We start from the raw sequence: 19,712 nt of genomic DNA on the forward strand, positions 1-19,712 counted from the left end.
CGGTTCTTACAGATGAATGAGATGGTATCTCGTATGAACTCCATGAACGAACAGCTAGGCAATTCAGAGGAGGCTAAATTGGTTTGTGTTTCTTTAAATCTTATCCATTGTATTTTCATGTCTATTTGCTGGTTTTTGTCAACTCTGTTTTCCCATAAACTTGAGAATTTTTGTTGGTTATTTAAATATAAATATCGTAATATTGCTGGTATAAGTTTAATTTTGCTGAGTTATTACTTATTCTTTATTGTTCTTTTTTTGTCCGAGTACGTACTACGTTAATTTGCCTTTTTCAAAATATGTTTATTTGGGATTTCTGTTATTAATCGAAACAGTTAATTTCCCTTTATCGGCCATTTTCGGGCCTAATTTTCAAAATTCTATCTGTAAATCAGAGGCCTTTAATCATTACCATTATGAGACGGTAGCTCAATTTATCATGCATTCTTCATTTTAATCTTCTTCTTCCTTTTAGACACTTGAGAAAGAATTAGAAAAATTGAAAAATGAGTATGACAGTCAGGTAAAGACAGTTATTTCTACTTCACTGTGTTGTATATTTTTCACAAAGTGATTTTGTTTTCACTAATGATAAATCTTGAATTTTCGATTAAATATTGCGATATTTTATCATGGTTTTTATTTTTGTTTTTTCAACAGAACTCTTATATCATTTTTGTTTCCTTTGGTCCCATCGGTCCCAAGAGTTCTGCCAGACCTCTTGTGTTTGTATGGAAGTGTTTCCTATATTCTTAATATGATTCATAACCGTACTATATGATAATTAAAATGAAGCATTAGCCCCCCTTATAATAGCAGGACTATATGTTACTACTCAACATAAGCGATGATTATATTACCACGTTTTATATATATATAGCACTTAGTTTATCAATTCAGTTTTAACAAAGAGATATGCCCATATCTAGGAAATCGAAATTAATTGGTGTAACTTTTTAGAAAATAATTACGACTTTCCTGTCATTTGTTACTTAGATCAAAGTCATGCAAGTTCAGCTTGAGCATTTAACAAGCTCAAAACTGACTCACGAAGACGCCAGAAAAGTAAGTGAAGTCATTGCTTGTTTATTTGTGTAGTGACGTATTCTACTTCTGGGTGTGACTTACGTTTTGCGAAATCAATTCCGAACTGTAAGATGCCACTGAAGACTGTTTTCTAAATATTTTTAGTTATTTTGATCTATCTTCTTTCTGTGATATTTTTCTCGAGCTACTTTCGATTCACACCTAGATGTAAATTTTCTGCAGTCCCCGAACTATATACTCGGAAGAGTGTCGGGAAAAAAGTATGCTTTGTTTTCGCTAGTTGGTGCTTTTTTCAAATATTGCGGTACTTAAACTTATTTGATATTTTGCTGTTTTAACCTCACTTTATTAAACGCCCTTTCCTCTTTAATGCAATTTGAATTAAGTTGCTGTGTCATAGTTTTTCAACGGAAATACTATCTTCTGTTTCTAGTCTGCAGAGGATACTGTGAGCAAAATGAAAAGTGACAACGAAGCAATGGTTCGTGTAGACAATTTTTCTCGAATTTTTGTTTTCGCATTAAAAACGCTGGCTTTTTTAAAAAATTTTACGATAAAACAGCTATTCAATGGTAAGAAAAGTGCATCAACCTGGTATATATAAACATATTTCCTTGTGAGTGTTTTGATCTGACGTTTATACTCTGAGGAGTGTGGGATGAAAAGCTTTAGTATAACTCAAAATGTTTGTTTTTTTCGAAGCCGTTCTTAAATTTTGTGCCATAAAAAGATTGTTTGTATCACATTTATAAAACCTGCTCATTGAATTTATGGTTTATTGTTTTTTGAACACATATAGATTGCTTTGTATGACATCAAAAATTTTGTACCATAATGTAGAGGGTACAAAGCCTTAGCTCTGTTTCTTATTGACACCCTTTTGATTTGAAGGCTGTTAAAAAGTCTGTTCAGATATTTGGAATCTCTCTTTCCAGAAAAGCCAGCTAGAGGAAGAAATAAAGCGACTAAAGGATGAAACCGAACAGAAAAAATTGGCTAAAGAGGTAGGGCTAGCTCTTTTACTACAGGGGAACCCCCTTGTACATAAAAAACTAGTTTTTAGCCAGTTACAAGCAAATCGCTGGAGTCAGTATGAATTTTGACAAAAGCCACAATTTTTCACTCCCTGAAAATCACTGTCAGAAACTGAATTAAGAAGTAATGTTAAAACGTAAAGAGCAACATATATAGTAGCATGCTTTTAGGTTATTTCTTTTTTCAGTGGTTTTTTAACTTTGGAATAATTATTCAGAATAATTATTAGCTATTTTAAGTTTTCTACTGTATCCATAAGTTACTAAGATTTGGAAAATAGATTTTGTTTTCCTGTATCTCTGTTTGTTTATCTTGATTTCTTAATTTCTAGGCTGCAGAAAAAGAAATCCAAGATTTGAAAACGCAGCTAGAGTCTCAGGTAATGTTTACCAAATGATATCGTAATCTCGAAAAATTCACCCTGCATTTTGCATTTCACTTTTTCGGTTTTCTTTGGATTACAGCATAGCTATTTCATTAAAGGTCGCATCGCTGTCTAAAGAGATGGAAAGGATACAGAAGGAAAAGCTTGATGAAGAGCAGAACAGAATGGTAATATTTTTCTTTATGCAGCATTAAACCTTAACTCAGTACTGAAGGTTGAACTTCAGAGTCCCGGTTCGGCCTTTGATCCGGGCACTCGCCTCTTGTCTTGACTAACTCCTTGAACCTCTGTTTCGCTGCTGCCTCACTTCAAGGTAGCTACAATAGATTGAGCGTGTATCAATTTTATACGATTGTGTAATTTGTGACTCGTTGAGTGAATGAGTCTATTTCTTGCCCACTCAGCGGCAAATAGGTCCTCCGTGACAACACTAGGGATGCTAAAGACTGACTTTCCACCCCACATCGTCACTATATTGGCCAGGGCAAGCTTCCTTCCTACCTGGCAGGTCCCTTTCGTACGGTCCTTATACGGTAGTCTTTGATGTTTCTTTACATATATAGATAAACAAATTTTCGAAATAGATAAGAATTTATCACATCATTTTTACATGTCCAGATATCCTGCAGCGGGAATTCATTGCAAAGTAGTATCTTATTTGAAGATGAAAATATTCTTAATTTCCTGTTGAATATTCCATCTGCTATTCATAAGACTACAAGTTTTTTGTTGGTTTTTGCTTTCTATTGCAATTGACATATGTAATCAGTGAGTTAAATTGTTCCAGCAATCTCAAGCTGCACTTGAAAATTTGAAATCATCATCAGGAGGCGAGGTATTCCAAATTGCATTATCTTGTTATTTCTTACAGTAAAAAGGAATGTCAGAAGCTTTAAAGATCTTTTAACGAGTCTAAAATAAAGATCTGATCTGATATAATCTATGTTCTAAAAAAACGTTTGGTTAAATGCATAAGAAATATTTAAGTATTTGTCTTAAAAACATAAATTTTGCTCAATCAATGCTCTGTTTTGTAGAGAGATGCTCTTGTGACGCTCTTGCGGTGCTTATAATTCTGTGGTGCTTTTCATATAAAAGTGATTAATAATTCCATTGCTTCTGAATGATCTCTATGGCCATAGACCCGCACACGGTAGTGGATCTTGTCAAATCTCATTTAATTTTCCATGCACCGTTACGTTTTTTTATCTTGTCCTAGATCTCTACGCTAATGCAATCGCTTGAAGAATCGACAAAGGAGAAATTTGATCTTCTGAAAAGAAAAGAGGTATATAAAATGATTTTAGGGTCTTATTTGAATAGGTGTGTTGCTATCTTTGTACAAAAATACATGGTTTAATCGATGGGTTTAATCGATAGCAAATATATATTATATTTAGTAGTATGGTATGTTGGTTGTTGTTTTGTGGTAAGACAAAAAGTTGGAAACATTTCATGGAAGATAGGACTTTTTTAGGACGGTTGATTCAAGTTTCTATAGAATATTGCATTTTATGTTTCAGTTAATTTTTTCCTATGACTTTAATCGTTTCTTTGAACTCCTTGAGGTTCACTGTATGTCAAAAATGGAACGGGTCTTTTCAGAAGCAGTTACTTGTTGAAACATTTTTATCTTAACACCAGATATCGTCTGTGTCAACTTCTCTACCAATGTTTCGTAACTACAAAAAATGAAATATTGTATGTATTGAAAGCGTAGTTATTTTTTTCAATTTTTTAGGAACTTACAAAAGAGCTAGAAGCATTGAAGTCACAACACTCTACTGAGGTATTTTTGATATTGTTCACTGATTGGAATCAAACACTTTTCTTTTTAAAAAACCAACATTGTTAGCTGGAAAAACCTTCGAAGGGAAACTTGTCTGTAGGGTTATCATAATAATCTCAATACTTCAAATGCTTTAGTTTCAAATTTCAGAATTTCACTAGGACCAATATTCGTAATTTATCCTTTATCTTTTTCCATTTATCCTTATATTCACTTTAAAAGAAACAGTGATGCTGTTTTGATATTCTAATGTCAAATAAGGTGCCGTTGTTTGTTTTAGAAAAACGACTTCAACACCCAAATAAAGAGTTTGCAGGACCAGATATCGCAAGAATTGTCTGGAAATCAGGTTTCATGTCTCATCGAGATTTTATCACTCATTTATTTAATTGATTGATTGATGCTTGATGGAAGGGGGGGGCGAAGGTTACTGTTGCCATGTTTTATACGTGCCTTGGTTCTTGTGTTCGTTAATGTCACATTCTCTGGATCTTGACTCAGTAATTTGAGCAGAGGTATTCGGGTGTTAAATGCACACGCTTAAAGGCACTATGTCCCAGCGCTTTTCGATGGCAATTGAAATTCCCATTGGTTGGACTACAACATAGACCTATTGTTAGGTATTCAAACAGCAACGTAAGGCTAGTTCTTGATTATGAATACGTTACAAGGACGTTGTTAACTCTTAATGGTTGACTGACGGGACATAGTGCTTTTACAGTTTGACATTTGTTGATTATCAATTATTTTCAAATTATTTTCTACTGTTTATCTTAATATATATTTTACATTTAAACTGACTTATTATCAATTAATCTCTATATTTTCATATCCGATAGCATAAAGGTACCCTGTAGCTAGGATAAATTTCACCTATTTCATGCAATCATATTTTTGGTATCTATTTCTGCCAGGCACTTTCTAAAGAAATGACAACCCTTCGTGAAGAATTTCAGATCAAGGTTAGATTTCTTCGATGCCATTAACATCACATGTTTTTCTCTTCCAAATTTAATCTTAAAAAACATAGAAAAATAACCAATCTTTATTGAATTGTGGTATTTGTTTAGTTTCTAGAATTACTTTCTATGCTCAAACTTTAGGTGTTTAGAGGAACGACTTTTGTACCCATCATTGGAAATTAAAATCGTCATTTTTACGGCGCCTGGATAAGCAGGAATTTCGTTAATATTGCAAACCCAAAATCATCAGAACAAAGTTTTTCTTAGATTAACAAAGTAATCCCCGTATTCGAGCTCAAAGTTTTTATTGCCAATTTATAATGTCAACGTTTGTTTCTCTCGGCAGCAGCTGACCACCCATGAAAGTGGTTTATATAAATTATAAAACCCCTCGAGTGTTTTTTAGCTTTTTTATCCCGTACAAAATGTTTTATTGAGCTGGCAGCTATAATAAATAGTCTTCACAAACAACCAAAAGGCCTTTATAACTGTTAGCATGATGTTAAATACTGTTTATGATTTTGGTCTCCAAAATTCATTCAGTTTGTTCCTCTGTTTTATTAACTTTTACATTTCACTACATTTCATTTCATTACTTTTGGCATTGACATTACATTTCAGGTCCAGGAGCTGTCAAATCAGCTTAATACTGCAAATTTAGCCAAAAGTGACGAGGAAAAAGCAAGAAAGGTGCGGTAATATGAAGAATATGTTGATTGTTTATTTGCAACTATTAATTAACTATTAATTTTGAAATGAAATGCTGAAGAGAAAATTTTTTTTTAAAATTTCGTATTCACGTTCATTCTATTATTCATCATTTTCTTATCTTAGGACATGGAAAATAAACTTGAACAAGAGAAACAAGACAAGGAGTCTAAAGTAAGATTTACGTGTCTTCGGGCCTTGCCGTTTCGGATTCAATCAACATTTGTAATTTTCGTAACAAAAGAAAAAGGCCTCAATTGCCCCAACATCTGCCGCAATACTCTATCTGCCGCAAGATTTTTCCATAAATCGGCAAAGAAAAACAGTCATAAACAAACTGTTTGTACTGTGAGAGTATTTTCAAGTTATTAACAACCCTCTTGGCAGTCTAAATAGTGGCCGTCTCGAATAATTTATCATCGTAAAATGTTTGAATACAGAGCTGAAATTCATCAATGAGCAGTGATTTCATCAGAGGATTCTGACACCTGTTGATACTGATGTTCCAAGATAGCAAGAAATATTAGTTTTTTTGGTAACAATTCGCTTGTCAAATTAGGTGCCAAGAGTCTATGAATGGTTTGTAGGAGCCTACAATGCATCGAAAGAGAATAAATATTTTCAGATACTAGTCAGGGAAATGTTCAGTTTTGGTCATTAGATTCTCTTATACATAACAGTACATTCATAACAATACAGCCTTGAATTTAAACATTGAATTGGCCAGTTTTCTAAGTTTTTTCAAAATTATGTTTGGTTTAGTGAATTAACCTCATATGTTTTGCTTGAATCACTTAAAAATTTTCCCATGTCTGTGTTTATCGATGAATAACATATATGAGTCATGCTAAATTCAACATTTTGATTTTGATAATGATTTTGAATTGCTTTAGCTTTTAGAACAAAGTGCCTTGAAGAGAAATGACGAAGTTGCCAACAGATACGCCTTGCTAGGTACATTATAAATGCTTATGGATACCTATTATAAGTGACTGTCAGACCATGATCATGATCTGGAGGACGTATTCCTTTATTTTCTACTTCTGGGCTCGTCGATGTTGGAGCAAAGAGATCAATATTCTACCCCTGTAACGTTGCGACTGGCGCCGCATTGATTCATAATGATTAACTGATAAAGTGATTTAAGTGATTAATTTTTGGTTGTCCTTGTAGCGTCAACGGTCGAGCAATGCAAGGCAATTATCAAAGAAACAGTTGAGCAGTTTGATAATCCACTTCATCTCTCTGGGACAACGTGCACTGCAGGTAGAGAATTAAGCCATTTACTTTCTATAACCTATCCAAATCCTTAAAAAATTTTAACACGAGTGCCTCTAGATTATCCTCGAATTCAATACACCCGATAAAATCGTTTTTCTAGCAAATATTCATCAATTTGAGTTTGATCTGTTATACAATTCCACTACTAATCTGATCTTTACCCTTGCAGAATACCTGAAAACTAGACTAGAAGCGCTACCAGAATCAGTCCAGGCCGTGACATCACACTATCAACATTTCAAGCTTGACGAACAAGGTGATAATCCTCGAGATTTATCCATACAAGATTCTAGAAGCCTTCAGGTTTCACTTATAGACAGAGAATAGGGTTGTACGGGTGACAGCCCCATATTAGATTGGAGGTTTTAAAAATTTGGTAGTTTTGGGAAAATTCGTCCTTGTAGATCATATAAGTTTCAGTTTCCGTATTATAAGAAACACGACATTGCAGTCATGTTTACTTACAGATCAGCCATGACAGCAAACGTCCTATAAAGGCTTAATTTGACCACAAATGCTCGCACTGCTGTCAAAGTTATAAAATTTCAGATCATAGTCGGTGCCAATCATTCTTCAACCTATAGCTTAACTTAATGAAATGAATGACGTATTCCTATTTTTTTCTTCAGGATCTTATGTTATCGTTATCATTTTATGACGTCATTACCGTGATAGAAACAATGCCAAAAACAGTTGTTGTCAGCGTTTTGATCATTATCATCATTATCTCTAGCGTATTCAGCCAAATTCTTTTTAACGATATCGTGTTTTCTTTTGAAGATGTTTCATCTGTGCTATCAAGTTTAACATTTATGACGCATTCGCTAAGTGACGGGTTACTTCATGGTAAAGCGACTTCACACATGGCATCACATGAGGATTCAGAAGGTATGCTGAACAAACCGAATAAAAAACCACCAAACTCTTTTCTTTACTTGATTATATACTTGAATACAGAACTCACACCAGCAATGCGACCTTATCTGTAGAAATCTATTTTGTTGATGATTGATGTTCAGAATTGATTGTTTTTTTTCGCAGATTTGACTGGCAAATGCAAAAGAGCTGCCGATGCCGCAATGGAGTTTCTGTCGACAGTAAAGCAGAGAGACAGTGGTTAGTTGAAATCAATTCATTCAATTTGATATATACAATTCTCATGCAGAGTCTTGATAATCTGGAAAATGAATCTGAAGAACTCTCATTCGTTTTCTGCTAGTTAATTTTAAATACCACTTAGACAGAGCACCATTTCGTTTTTGTACCCTTGGACACAATTTGTTCTAGATATCGTTAAATCTTATGGTATTTAGTAACTGCAGGGAAGTAGCTTGTTATCGTTGAAATACTAGAACATACAGCTCCAAATGCATGTTGCACATCTGCCAAATAGCTTCGTTTGGATCTGCTTTGTTTTTTTGGCTTCATATTCCTGCTTACGTTGTTTTCAGAATCTGCAAAAGTTGCGTCTGATTCATTGACTCTGAACAACAAAATAAATGATCTTATAAATGCAGCTAAGGTGAGCAACATTTTACGTATTACATGGCACACTTTGTTAATCATAACTAAATGCTATTCTACTTTTAATAATCACGTGTTTCTTCAATATTAATATATGAATCCTTTTTTATTTATTTTTATTTTGGTGCTCTAGATTCTAATTATCTTGAAGTTGTTCTTTCGAGATTCAAATTCATATTTTCTTTATGTATTTAATTTTGCGTTTAAAGTATAAAAAATGGTGCTATCTATCGTGGAATCTTATAAAATCTAGCTCTTGTTGTCTACCGCAAGAATTCTGCATGGCTATTGCCTTCGTACTTCTCAAAAACGTCTATTTACTGTATTTTGATTTATGCTTCAGTTTCTTAAGTATTGCGCTTACCTTGCTATCATAAAATTAATGCCGAAATCGTCAAAATCTTTTTGCTTGCAGCTTCTCATACCAAAAGAAAGGGATAACTTGGAGGGTGTTGGTGACCTTGTTGATGAACAGATAAACGAAACAGCTCAGCTAGTTGCAGATGCCTCAGCTCGTATCGAGGTAAGCAGCACCGGAAAGTCATTTGTTTTCTCGATTCATGTGACTATCAATAGACGGCTGCTTAGCTGTCAGAACGGTGAACTAGTTTCAAAACCATGTCATGAAATAGTGATGTAACAGCACCAAACATGTTGTTATTCATTTGGTTATGAGTTATATATTTACCAATATGCCTAGCCGACGTGCTCAGGGGTGGACTATTCCGGTGAAAAGGTGATCCCCCGGTGGGAGACCAGCAGCCCTTTCAGTGGTCTCCCCCATATAACTCTGTTGATAGGGGCTGACAATTGCAGTAACAAATTCGGTCGCCCGGCGGTTACCCGATGAAACGATAAGCGGTCTCCCGCAGAAAAGAACCGGTCGCCCTGTGTACGTGGGAGACCGAATTATCCACCCTTCCTTGCGTGCTCCTGCCAGAGTTAGCTTCAGGCAGAACTACTTCACTTAGAGTTACACTACGAGTTTCGATTTAAGTTGCGCTCCGCTTACATTCCCAACTTTTCCGGTAGTCTTTCGTAAATTTCCAATGTTGTCAAGTGTATTTGTATTTTTCTCTCTTTTTATTATCGTAACTGCCTTGCTGTTTATTTAGTAACTTTTGGTTTAATTGGTAACTTTATTTTGCCAATTGTCTTGTAGGAAATGTTGAAAAATTCGCGCCAGAAGTACACTGGTGTTCAGCTGGAAGTTAATCAGAGGTAAATTTTGCTTAATGTATTTAAGTATGTTAGAACACTTTTCATGTTTTTAGACGACCCCCTTTTGGGGCTAGCTTGTAAATTTAGATCAAACATTCCTTTCTGCTTATCCGTCCTAATTTTGCTTGTTTCTGGAAACAGTGTTGTTCAGATGTTTAATAGATATCCTGTTTATTATCTATCTTCTATGCAACTTGTTTTATATTCCTTCAACCTATCTTCATTTCTTTGCTGGATGATATTTCCCATTAATAGTTTCTGTTCATTTTTACAAGACTTCAGTATATGATGGCAATAAAAGGAATTTTCTTATCATATTTTTCCTAGAGCTCTCTCGTTATAGCCTACCTGCTTTGAGAATGGCGTTGCTTTCGTTAAGGATGATACAGTTTGCTTGTTTCTGGCATTTCGTATTTCCTATGGTTTTTGCCACAAATTTGAACCCACAAATATATCTTAGCCATCAGCTAAATTCCCTTACATCGATTCTTTCCAGAATTTTGGATTCCTGCAATGGCTTGATGAAGGTAAGGTCCTTTTTTTATACTTGACAAAAGTATGAAATCCAAGAAAAGAACAATGAATGGGGGAAATGAGGGTTTGAGTTCTAGCAAACTATTGAACAAATTTCGTTCCTCTTATCCTACCCCTGTTAATATTTCTGTTTTGAATTTGTTGTCCGGAATATAGTGCGAAAGTGATAGTTAAGAATTTATTCTAAAAGTGCTGTTAATTTTCAGGCAATACGAGAACTAATCATGAGATCCAAGGATCTGCAAGAAGAAATAGTGGCTGAAGGAAAGGTTTGAATTTGAGTTTTCATTTTTTTAAGTTTTATCAGTAATTGTTTTTCCTCCCACTGCTGTATATTTGATATGATTAAAGTTTTATCTTACCTGCTTAGTGATCTAGAAAAAAGGAAATTAAGTTATAACTTAAAGAAACTTGCGGGCGTTTCTGTGTTTGAGGAGCATTTTTTCATGAAGAGATACAGCATCTGCTATTTATCGGTATCGATCGAACTTTGAATTCTACGAAATGTAAGATTCTCTCACCTGTGATCCTAGTTTCTATGCCACTTTCTATCTATTTGAACATATCTACATGCATTTCTGTTGTTTGCACTAAATATAATATACTTTTAATCATTCGCCCAAAATAGTTTTATGAACCTAGTGAATTTGATTGCCAGGGCACTGCTTCTGCTAAAGATTTTTACAAAAGACATCATAAGTGGACGGAGGGCCTCCTTTCTGCTGCAAAGTCCGTTGGTTGGGGAGCATCTATATTGGTGTAAGTAGATGGTTAACATGAATTTGTTTTCATTGTAAAAGCAGACAAGATTTTGTGCAAAAATACCTATGCATTTATCGCAGTTTGGAGCCTACAAACATATTTATTTGATTTTAAAATAGTATAGTTTGTCAATCATTGCTAAAGAAAATTTAAGGACTGAATATAAAAAACATACACCTGTGCTAGCAATGATTTTGTTATATAAAGAAGATATAAAAGTATAGATTTATATTATAATAATGCATCAAATGAATTTTTCGAAGGCATAATGATCTTAACAAGGCAAAACAAATGGCTTGTTTAGCAGGTTGCTGTTTAGGCATCCAAAAATGAATCGAAGTTTCATAACAAGTTTGTGATAAGGTGATAGAACCTTGCTATCGAAATTAAGAATAATTTTAGAATAAATTTGTGTTAAAAATGAATAGTAAATTTGTTATTTGAATTTGCTCTTTGTTTTGCACTTTAATGTGGCTGCCTTATCTGCGTGCTAAAATTCATTTGAAATTTCGCTGTAGCCTGGCCCATGATTTTTTTCATGCAAACACAAATCAACTTTCTTTATTAGAATCGTGTTGCCTCTTGATACCAAGATTAGTATGTTCACTCTTGCAAGATTCCTGCTACAAAGATGATACTATTAACACTATAAGCACATCTCTATTTTTACATTATCACCATCGAAGCAATTCTCACTGCACCTCTATTATCAAAATTATTTGAATTACCCTTCAACGATAATTGAATAATTGCTTTTTGACAGGGACGCTGCTGACAAAGTTGTAGAGCGAAAAGGCAAATTTGAAGAACTGGTTGTTGCGTCGAATGAAATCGCCGCAAGCACCGCTCAGCTGGTATATTTTTTGCTGTATCACGTAGCGTTTGATTTAAAATAAAATTTAATGTTATGCTTGTCATGTTATGAACTATTTTGGAGAGGCTCCGTCCCTTTGAGCAAACCCACAGGTCCCTCATTGTTGAGCAAAGTTAAGTCATAAAGATCGAGCACTGTGGAGGTGGCAAAAGATACCATATTTTGTAAAACTTTTAGCATGAAGGCACGCACGCCAGAAACGTGTCACTAATCGCTAATTCTTTTTGAAATTTTCATATGGATATTCCAACAAAGCCGAAAAACGTCAGAACAGAAAGGGCTAGTGTCTTTTTCTTTTCTTCCAATGTTTCATTGCTTAAGAAAAATTTGTATCAAAATCTTATAACTCACAGCCATAAAAAGGAAACATTTGGATGTATATTCTATGTATGGCAATAGTATAAAGTTGGTCATCAGTGTTTGTTGTATATTTAGAACTTCTAAACTCGTAGGCACAAATTTTGCCCCTTTGCATGAAGTAATAGTATCTCTCCGGATGTCCAACATGTGTGCATGAATTCAGGACTTTAAGCGTAGGGGGCATGCACGTCACCAGTTTTGTGAACACCTCACTACACGAAGATTCGCTACTTAAGTATGGTGGTTGTTTTTCTAAGACATATAGTGATTTCTGCTAAATTTTTCATTCTTTTTATTTTTGGCAAAAGCTTGCAAAATCAATACCAAAATGTGCAGTAATTATTAATCTGGATTTCCTTGCCCTTCTAGACGTTTCCTGGTGCAAACATTTCCCTGTAGCTGATAAAAACAGGAAAATAACATCCTCATTATTTTAGAAGTAAACAATTCGGTTTGCTTTAAGAGCCATTCAAAGCTTGCTTTTTGCAACAGGTTGCCGCTTCTAGAGTGAAAGCATCAAGGGACAGCGAAAGACTTGCGAGGCTCATGAGAGCATCAAAAGGAGGCTAGTATTTCGAACATTTATCATGATGCCATGATTTGCAAGACTCCCTCGTTGTTATATTTGTGACATTAGCGATCATCGTTTACCTCCTTTTTGGAGACATTTGCATGTAGATTTGCCCTTTCTCTAACAAATACTACTTATTTTTTTACCGCCGGAGAAGGCTGAAATATTGGTAACCTTTTCGTCTTTATCCATCCCCAAGCTACAAATAACATTTATTGATACCTTTCAGTTCATTGTGAAATTTTGTAAATGTTTTCATTGAAAAACATTGTTCATTAGCTATTTAATTATGAGGTATTTCAATAATTAGATCTTTGCATAATGGTTAGTTTAGACATTGAGTTTGTTTATCGGTTATCTGTCTTTTGGAAGATAACGAGAGAGATAAAATTCCTCACAAGACATTGCATCTGACCAAGGTTTTGTTATTTTCTTATTATGGGGTTTTTGAAGCTAATTCATTTGTGCACTTATTTCATAACAGTTGGAGAAGCAACAGCAAATGTTGTTACCATGGTGAAGACAGGAGCGGAAATGACAGAAGATGCTAGTAAGAATAACTGTTTTAGCTTATGTTGTTGTTAGAGACAACTCACTGATAAAGAAATGTCGGTTAGGAGATGAGGTCGCTAGAATTTTATCAAGTTTATCAATCAGAAGTTGCATCAGTCTACTGTAAATTTTCATGTCAGCAAGAAATATGGGCAGGAACACCGAGAGCCATGCTAGGCTCAGGGCCCGTTCCTACCCAGAGTAGGAGACCCAAAGTGCAATTAATTTCTTTATTTGATACAATTTTCTTAATTTTTCTTTTAAATCATATCCGTAAATTATTGTTAAACTTTCCCTTTTCAGCTTTAATTTGCTGTTCTCAAAATTATCATGTTTTTAAAGTAATATTTTAAATAGAGATAGCCCAATTAACCGAGGGCCCATCTTTGCTTACGGGGCCACGGGCGATTGCTTTTCTTGGACTCCTTTTGGTTGGTCTGAATATGTGTCTTATTCATTTCACACTTTGTTAGTTTATTTTACCAAGTACTTATTTCTTATATATATCTGAAGAACAACAAAACAAGTGAAAGCATTTGTCATTGCTGTTGTAAACCATTTTCATCTGTTGTAAACCTAACTGACCCCATTATGCTCCATTTGCCCGAAAAATATTTATGATTTAATTCAGATAAAGGCCTTTGTATAGGAGTTTCATCATGAAGAATTTCGACAATTTTTCCTATTTGGTCTCTTTTGTGGCTATGATATACTCTCAACGCCAAGTTTTTCCTGGCACATTCGATTCTAGCTATCAGTTTATCGTTTCTATCTTAACTTTTTCACGGTGCTTTGAATTCCTTTCAGAAACTGTGCCGGATTATTCAAAATTATCACTTACTCAGGCGAAGAGGCTAGAAATGGACGCACAGGTAACCAACATATACTTCACGAACATTTGTCAGTACACTTGTCAGATAATTACCTTCTAAACATGCCCTCGTCTCGGCAATATTTCGTAGTCATTGTGTGCTGTACTGCAGTGGCGTAGCGCGAGCGCATAACTTAGGCATAAGGTAACATATAATATACGGCTATGTTCAATGAATGTAATCGTAATTTTCAGTTTCTAAAAAATACAAGCGGTAATTAATGATAATCGTGATAGCAAATTTTGATTTTCAAAGTAACAAATTATTTGTACTAGAGTAATTCTAATTCTCTGCATCAGAGGCTCTGACACAGGTTCGAAAGTCAAGGGAGCCGAAGGAAAAATTACTACCCATGCGAAAAGTTTTTGAATAAAGCTCAATTGTTTTGCAAAATTCTTCAGAATAACTCATAGTGCTAAAACCATTTCGCAAAAAATCTTATTCATATTCATGTTAGTCAAGAAAAGGCATCACCTAATGCTCACCTAATGTAAGAATTTTTTTATGCTATATTGCATTTGGGGATTCCTGCAAGGAGGAGTTCTCCACATTGCGAAATTGTTAACACACTGCGGAGCCTAAGCGAACAGGAGAAAAGGTTTCTGCTCATTTTCTACTCTCATAGTTAACAAAGATGACAATAATTAGCTGTGAGAGTTGTTAGAATTGAAGATACTTTCATGTTTCATGGCTTTAGAAAGTTGTTCCCTGCAAATCATCAACTATTTGGCAAGGCTTTCGCTCAGGTCTACCGCATGTCCTGGTCCGTAAATTCCGACTATACAGGCAAGCCTTTTGACTTGAATCACAGAATGCGGGTCATGACAAATAAACTTTGACGAAAATTTTTTCACTTTTTAACAGTCACAAAGTAAAGAAAGGAAAGTAATTAGATTTGAAATGATGTTTCGCGCAAAGAAATTCGCAAAAGCAGCTTGTTGTGGATTATCAACTATTTGGGAATGCTTGCGCTCAGGCCGACGGCAAGCTCCAGTCCGGAAAATTCTCACTTCTCTCAGAAGTTTCTCTTGGGCTGCACTGGAGCATTGCATATTTCTCATCTTAGACAGGCAAAAAGAGTGATGTGGAGAGGCTTCAGTTTTTCAGATTTTTCGAATTTCACAATTTTTTAGCGATCTGTTTACTTGGGAAGATAGCCAATTGGCATGTTTGCGCTGGAGTTCACTGCGTGCTGCTCATGACCAAGCGTAGCATACATAGACGCTGCGCCACTGCTGTACTGTTAAATTGTCTATATGTGATTCAGTAGCAATTTTCACGACACATTTCAGTGTGTAGTTTTACTAGCGATCGTTCATAGCAGCCTTGATGATTTAGAAACCAGATTTTATATTAAATTGATAACGGCGAGCCAAAAGGCTCCAAAAATTGCACTGATTGCGGAGAACCAGTGACGGAATATGTTATATGCAGGGTGTTAGCAAGACAGCCCTCGCTATGGCGCTCATTGGACTGACCTCAAACCCCGATAAGGACGTTAAACTGCCGCATCGAAGGAGCACGGCAATAATGACAGAAACCAACTGCGAACATTGTGGGGAAATATTTAGCGCATGCGCACTACTTGATTGACTTTTTTTAAGGTTCGGATGCTGGAGTTAGAAAGTCTTCTAGAGAAAGAAAGGCAGAAACTAGGTCGATTACGAAAAGCCCATTATCAGATTGCTGCAGAACTAGGATTGATTGAGGAGGTATGTTGGAGAAGAAACTTGGACTTTTTCTTACCTCAAAACAAAAATTTTCATCAGAGTGCTAGATGAATTACTTCTTTAAAGCTCTAATGATATCTCAAATTATAGAAACTATGTTCCATTGGATTCACACCTTTTCTTAAGGTGGTAATACCATGAATTATTATGAATTTTACTAGATTGATTCTTGTATTTCTTGATATTCAATATAGCCAGCTTCAATTTCAACACTGAAATAGTAATTGTTGGTAGGTACTTAATGTGCCAACAGAAAAATTCATATAAGGCTTTTAATGCAACACATCTAAAATTATCTCTATAAATATATGCTTTTGATTATTATTATTATTATTATTATTATTATTATTATTATTTAGATTATAATTCTTAAATCTTAGGACGAAAACTCAGAGAAGTGAAGAAATGTTTCATGTTGGACTACAAATCCTGATGGACAAAGATGTAGAATTAAGATATGTAATTTACAATAGATAATGTTTCTTAAAAAAACTATATTGTTTTAATCATTTTATGTGGATTTTATATTTATAAAATGTAATGAACTTTGCTTGACCAAAATCACATCCAGTTACAGTGTCAGTTCTTTAACATTCCTTGCTTGTATTTGATTAAAAATAATATATGATCTTTTCAATTAACTGCTGGTCTCATTTTTGATTGCCTTTCAATAAACCAGTGGTGTACCTTGACTGTCCAGATTAGGGTGTGGAAGGTTTTGAAAAGTTGTTTGATTTTCTAACAAAAACATGGATTATACATAGCAACATATATTATAACTATGTTGTTCTTATTTTGATTAACAACATCAGGCAATTTTAATTTCCAACTATCAGTTTTGATTACCAGCTGAAGATTTTATTGACCAACTAATGAAAAAGTAGAGAGTGTCTTACCCTCTCACATTGGTACACCCTCCAACAGTGTCACACCATCCTTCTCCAGCCTTCCCCCCACATTAAACAGGGATTGCCCAACCAACAATACAATATAATCAGGCAAGAAATAAAACTATGAAAACACAGACCATTTGGCATCTTTTTGATCAACTTTGATATATGTTTACATTTTATAGTAGCTAACTTCTGTTAACTATAGAAAACAAATTAGAGATTGTGAGTAAGAGCATAGATAACATGGTGATTATTCTTATATTATGCTAACAGAATAAAGGTTTTCATGCTCTTTTTGGCAATACTCATTAAAAACTTGTTTTGGTATTCACATGAAGGGCAAGAAAGCTTTAGCATGTGGTAACAACAATCAGCAAGATATTATTCGTACTTAAGATTTCTCATTTGTTCACTTCTGATATTGCTACAATTAGTTACCTCCAACTCTGTAATTGGTTCTTTGCCATTTACAACCAATCTCATTTACAACCAATCTCATTAACATTACAACCAGTCTAAATTAAAAAGCACCTATTACATATTCAATAATACTTTTTCCGTCTCGGTGTAGTTTTTACAGTTTTATATGGTAATGGTGATTGAAATGAAAGGTTAATAGGTAAATCATCATTCTCTAACTTCCACATTTCAGGAATGACTCCTGGTCTTTGTAGGGTTTCATAATATGTCACAAAGTCTTTAACTGATTTGCATTCATTCAATTTATTGTTTGGTGGGACACTGCCAAATTCTTTATGGCATTCTTTGAGAATCTGCAATTAATAAAATAAATGGTATGATTTTACCAGAAATAAATATAAATCAAACTACCACATTATAAAACTAGTATTAATACATGCTAAATTATCTAATGAATTTCAAATGATGCCAAATGAACCTTTAATAATGAAAACTTATGAAGATATAGAATGAGTAGGGGATTGTAACAGTGGGGGATTAGATATCACATGGCAAATTATTGTCTTTGACCAAATCAGCAATGCTACAATTGACATGAAATTTCTGTAATCTGAACCACATGTTTGGGGTTTCATCTGTTTTGTACTTCTATACCAAAAAAGACAAGAAGCAAATATATAAAATAGTACCTTAAATTTGGTGCCTAGGTCTGTGGTTGATATTTCTGTCCAATCTTCTGTTAGGGCTGATGGGAATATCTGTGAAGTGAGCTTTTTCATTCGCAAAGGCACGTTACTATGGAGATAAAGTCCTCTTGCTTCTGGGATATCACTGTAATAGATTAAGAAATTCAGATAAGTTTACTTAACGAACATTGCATGATGATTAATGATAATAACTTTAGCATGTTGGAGTAGTGCCATCACAAAATGCACTTTTTAGTCTCCTTTTTTGGCTTTATAGCTCTTGGTGTGTTTTGTCTCATGGGCTAGACATGTGTTTTGTCTCATGAGCTATCATCAATTGATGTAGGGTACTTTCTTTTTGCAAATCTTTTAAGCCTTTCCAAATTAGGCCTAAAAAGTATTAGACCACTTTTCATGGCAATTTAACTGCCTAATGTTAAACCAAAACAAATTCTGCTGAATGGAATTTGAGCATTTATTCCTGTATGCACATTACTACCATTAGGGGTTGTTACTTGGTCAAACCTTTCAAGCTTTTATTACTGAAACATATTTTGCTCTTGGTCACTGCTAAAATCTGCTTGATGGTTTGGACTCAACCTACTGGAATAAATGTGACATGATGAGTACAATCACTTGTATACAAATCGCTATGATTAGAACATAGAGCAAATTGTGGTTGAAGTAGTCAGCGTAGATAAACCCATTATCAAAAGCGTGCACGACTCATTGTATTGTATACTGCACTGCACAACAGAGATCTAGGGCAAAAGTGTCCTATATATAAGCCAGTGTGTATTCTGGAATTTCTGATTGCCATGCCAAAATACAGTTTGGGTTTTATATAAAGGCCAGTGCGCGCCACAGATCTGGCGCAAATGTGTGTATCAAATGCAGAATGACTGCCTCCGTCTATAGGCCTAAAATGTAAAGTTCGGTGATCTGTTCCTTACCATAAAACATCAGTATTGTTTTCTTGTTCTATACCAATTAAGGATTTCAATCTTTCAAGTACACCTCCTGAAGCCCATCTTCTTTGATATAAACAACTGCTTTGTAACAATCTCCTGCCTGCCACAAGATTCGCCATTCTTTGCGCCATTTACCAACGCGCCTCCTTCGTATCCAGTCTCATTTGCAGCAATGGGAGTGGACCAAGTACTCTTAGGTTGTAGGCACTAGCTCATAGCCTCAATATTCACATGACGTAATGTCTGGTTGATTTACAATAAAATATCTAACTAGCTGATAGCATTTGTAATCACTGCTGTTTGTAATAAAATATCGATTGTACACTAAAGAGGTTTCATAAAGGAAGATTTTTCAATTAGTGCCACAGAGGTGTTTGTTCACAGGAGAACAAAAGATTTGCATATGATTTTCGTCAGAAATACGTAATAATTATAATGTTACTGCCTTCAGCATTTATGTAACAGCGGAGAGATCGGGAGAGATGAGCATTCATTATTAAATTTTATTAAGTTTTCCTGATTACGAATTTTTACA

General features: G+C 34.7%; 2 protein-coding genes and 1 non-coding gene across 3 annotated transcripts in view; 1 reads left to right on the plus strand and 2 right to left on the minus strand.

Moving 5' to 3' along the window:
* LOC135683099 (huntingtin-interacting protein 1) overlaps positions 1 to 18,352 on the plus strand; it is a 42,510-nt gene extending 24,158 nt beyond the window's left edge. The window contains exons 22-52 of the mRNA XM_089109546.1: positions 13 to 81; positions 476 to 523; positions 997 to 1,065; positions 1,481 to 1,528; positions 1,983 to 2,051; positions 2,414 to 2,461; positions 2,566 to 2,634; positions 3,255 to 3,302; positions 3,687 to 3,755; positions 4,209 to 4,256; positions 4,537 to 4,605; positions 5,171 to 5,218; positions 5,840 to 5,908; positions 6,053 to 6,100; positions 6,820 to 6,880; positions 7,100 to 7,192; positions 7,377 to 7,463; positions 7,988 to 8,095; positions 8,249 to 8,323; positions 8,659 to 8,729; positions 9,147 to 9,254; positions 9,894 to 9,952; positions 10,449 to 10,479; positions 10,693 to 10,755; positions 11,145 to 11,245; positions 12,012 to 12,102; positions 12,975 to 13,047; positions 13,538 to 13,603; positions 14,413 to 14,477; positions 16,082 to 16,189; positions 16,588 to 18,352. Of these exons, the coding sequence (XP_088965672.1) occupies positions 13 to 81; positions 476 to 523; positions 997 to 1,065; positions 1,481 to 1,528; positions 1,983 to 2,051; positions 2,414 to 2,461; positions 2,566 to 2,634; positions 3,255 to 3,302; positions 3,687 to 3,755; positions 4,209 to 4,256; positions 4,537 to 4,605; positions 5,171 to 5,218; positions 5,840 to 5,908; positions 6,053 to 6,100; positions 6,820 to 6,880; positions 7,100 to 7,192; positions 7,377 to 7,463; positions 7,988 to 8,095; positions 8,249 to 8,323; positions 8,659 to 8,729; positions 9,147 to 9,254; positions 9,894 to 9,952; positions 10,449 to 10,479; positions 10,693 to 10,755; positions 11,145 to 11,245; positions 12,012 to 12,102; positions 12,975 to 13,047; positions 13,538 to 13,603; positions 14,413 to 14,477; positions 16,082 to 16,189; positions 16,588 to 16,608 (2,100 nt within the window). The 3' untranslated portion in view covers positions 16,609 to 18,352. The remainder of the gene's footprint in view (positions 1 to 12; positions 82 to 475; positions 524 to 996; positions 1,066 to 1,480; positions 1,529 to 1,982; positions 2,052 to 2,413; positions 2,462 to 2,565; positions 2,635 to 3,254; positions 3,303 to 3,686; positions 3,756 to 4,208; positions 4,257 to 4,536; positions 4,606 to 5,170; positions 5,219 to 5,839; positions 5,909 to 6,052; positions 6,101 to 6,819; positions 6,881 to 7,099; positions 7,193 to 7,376; positions 7,464 to 7,987; positions 8,096 to 8,248; positions 8,324 to 8,658; positions 8,730 to 9,146; positions 9,255 to 9,893; positions 9,953 to 10,448; positions 10,480 to 10,692; positions 10,756 to 11,144; positions 11,246 to 12,011; positions 12,103 to 12,974; positions 13,048 to 13,537; positions 13,604 to 14,412; positions 14,478 to 16,081; positions 16,190 to 16,587) is intronic.
* LOC135684067 (U4atac minor spliceosomal RNA) lies at positions 15,856 to 15,977 on the minus strand. The gene has a single exon (XR_010515854.1). It is a non-coding gene; the product is annotated as a U4atac minor spliceosomal RNA (small nuclear RNA).
* LOC135683104 (large ribosomal subunit protein mL50) lies at positions 16,116 to 19,348 on the minus strand. The gene is made up of 3 exons (XM_065198266.2): positions 19,160 to 19,348; positions 18,210 to 18,351; positions 16,116 to 17,873 (listed from the first exon to the last, which is right to left on the minus strand). The coding sequence occupies exons 1-3, from the start codon at positions 19,306 to 19,308 to the stop codon at positions 17,643 to 17,645; spliced, it is 522 nt and encodes a 173-aa protein (XP_065054338.2). The 5' UTR covers positions 19,309 to 19,348; the 3' UTR covers positions 16,116 to 17,642.
* Between the last annotated feature and the right edge of the window lie 364 nt (positions 19,349 to 19,712).

The sequence above is a fragment of the Rhopilema esculentum genome, chromosome 7 (genome assembly GCF_057945365.1).
Source record: "Rhopilema esculentum isolate cy_ngs chromosome 7, ASM5794536v1, whole genome shotgun sequence".
Lineage (NCBI taxonomy): Eukaryota > Metazoa > Cnidaria > Scyphozoa > Rhizostomeae > Rhizostomatidae > Rhopilema > Rhopilema esculentum.

Excerpts from the sequence above, each read along its gene's own strand:
- LOC135683104 (XM_065198266.2), bottom strand. The coding sequence starts at position 19,308 with ATGGCGCAAAGAATGGCGAATCTTGTGGCAGGCAGGAGATTGTTACAA. Across the intron at positions 18,352-19,159 it reads AACAATACTGATGTTTTATG|TGATATCCCAGAAGCAAGAG; the intron begins GTAAGGAACAGA and ends AATCTATTACAG. Across the intron at positions 17,874-18,209 it reads ACCTAGGCACCAAATTTAAG|ATTCTCAAAGAATGCCATAA; the intron begins GTACTATTTTAT and ends TATTAATTGCAG.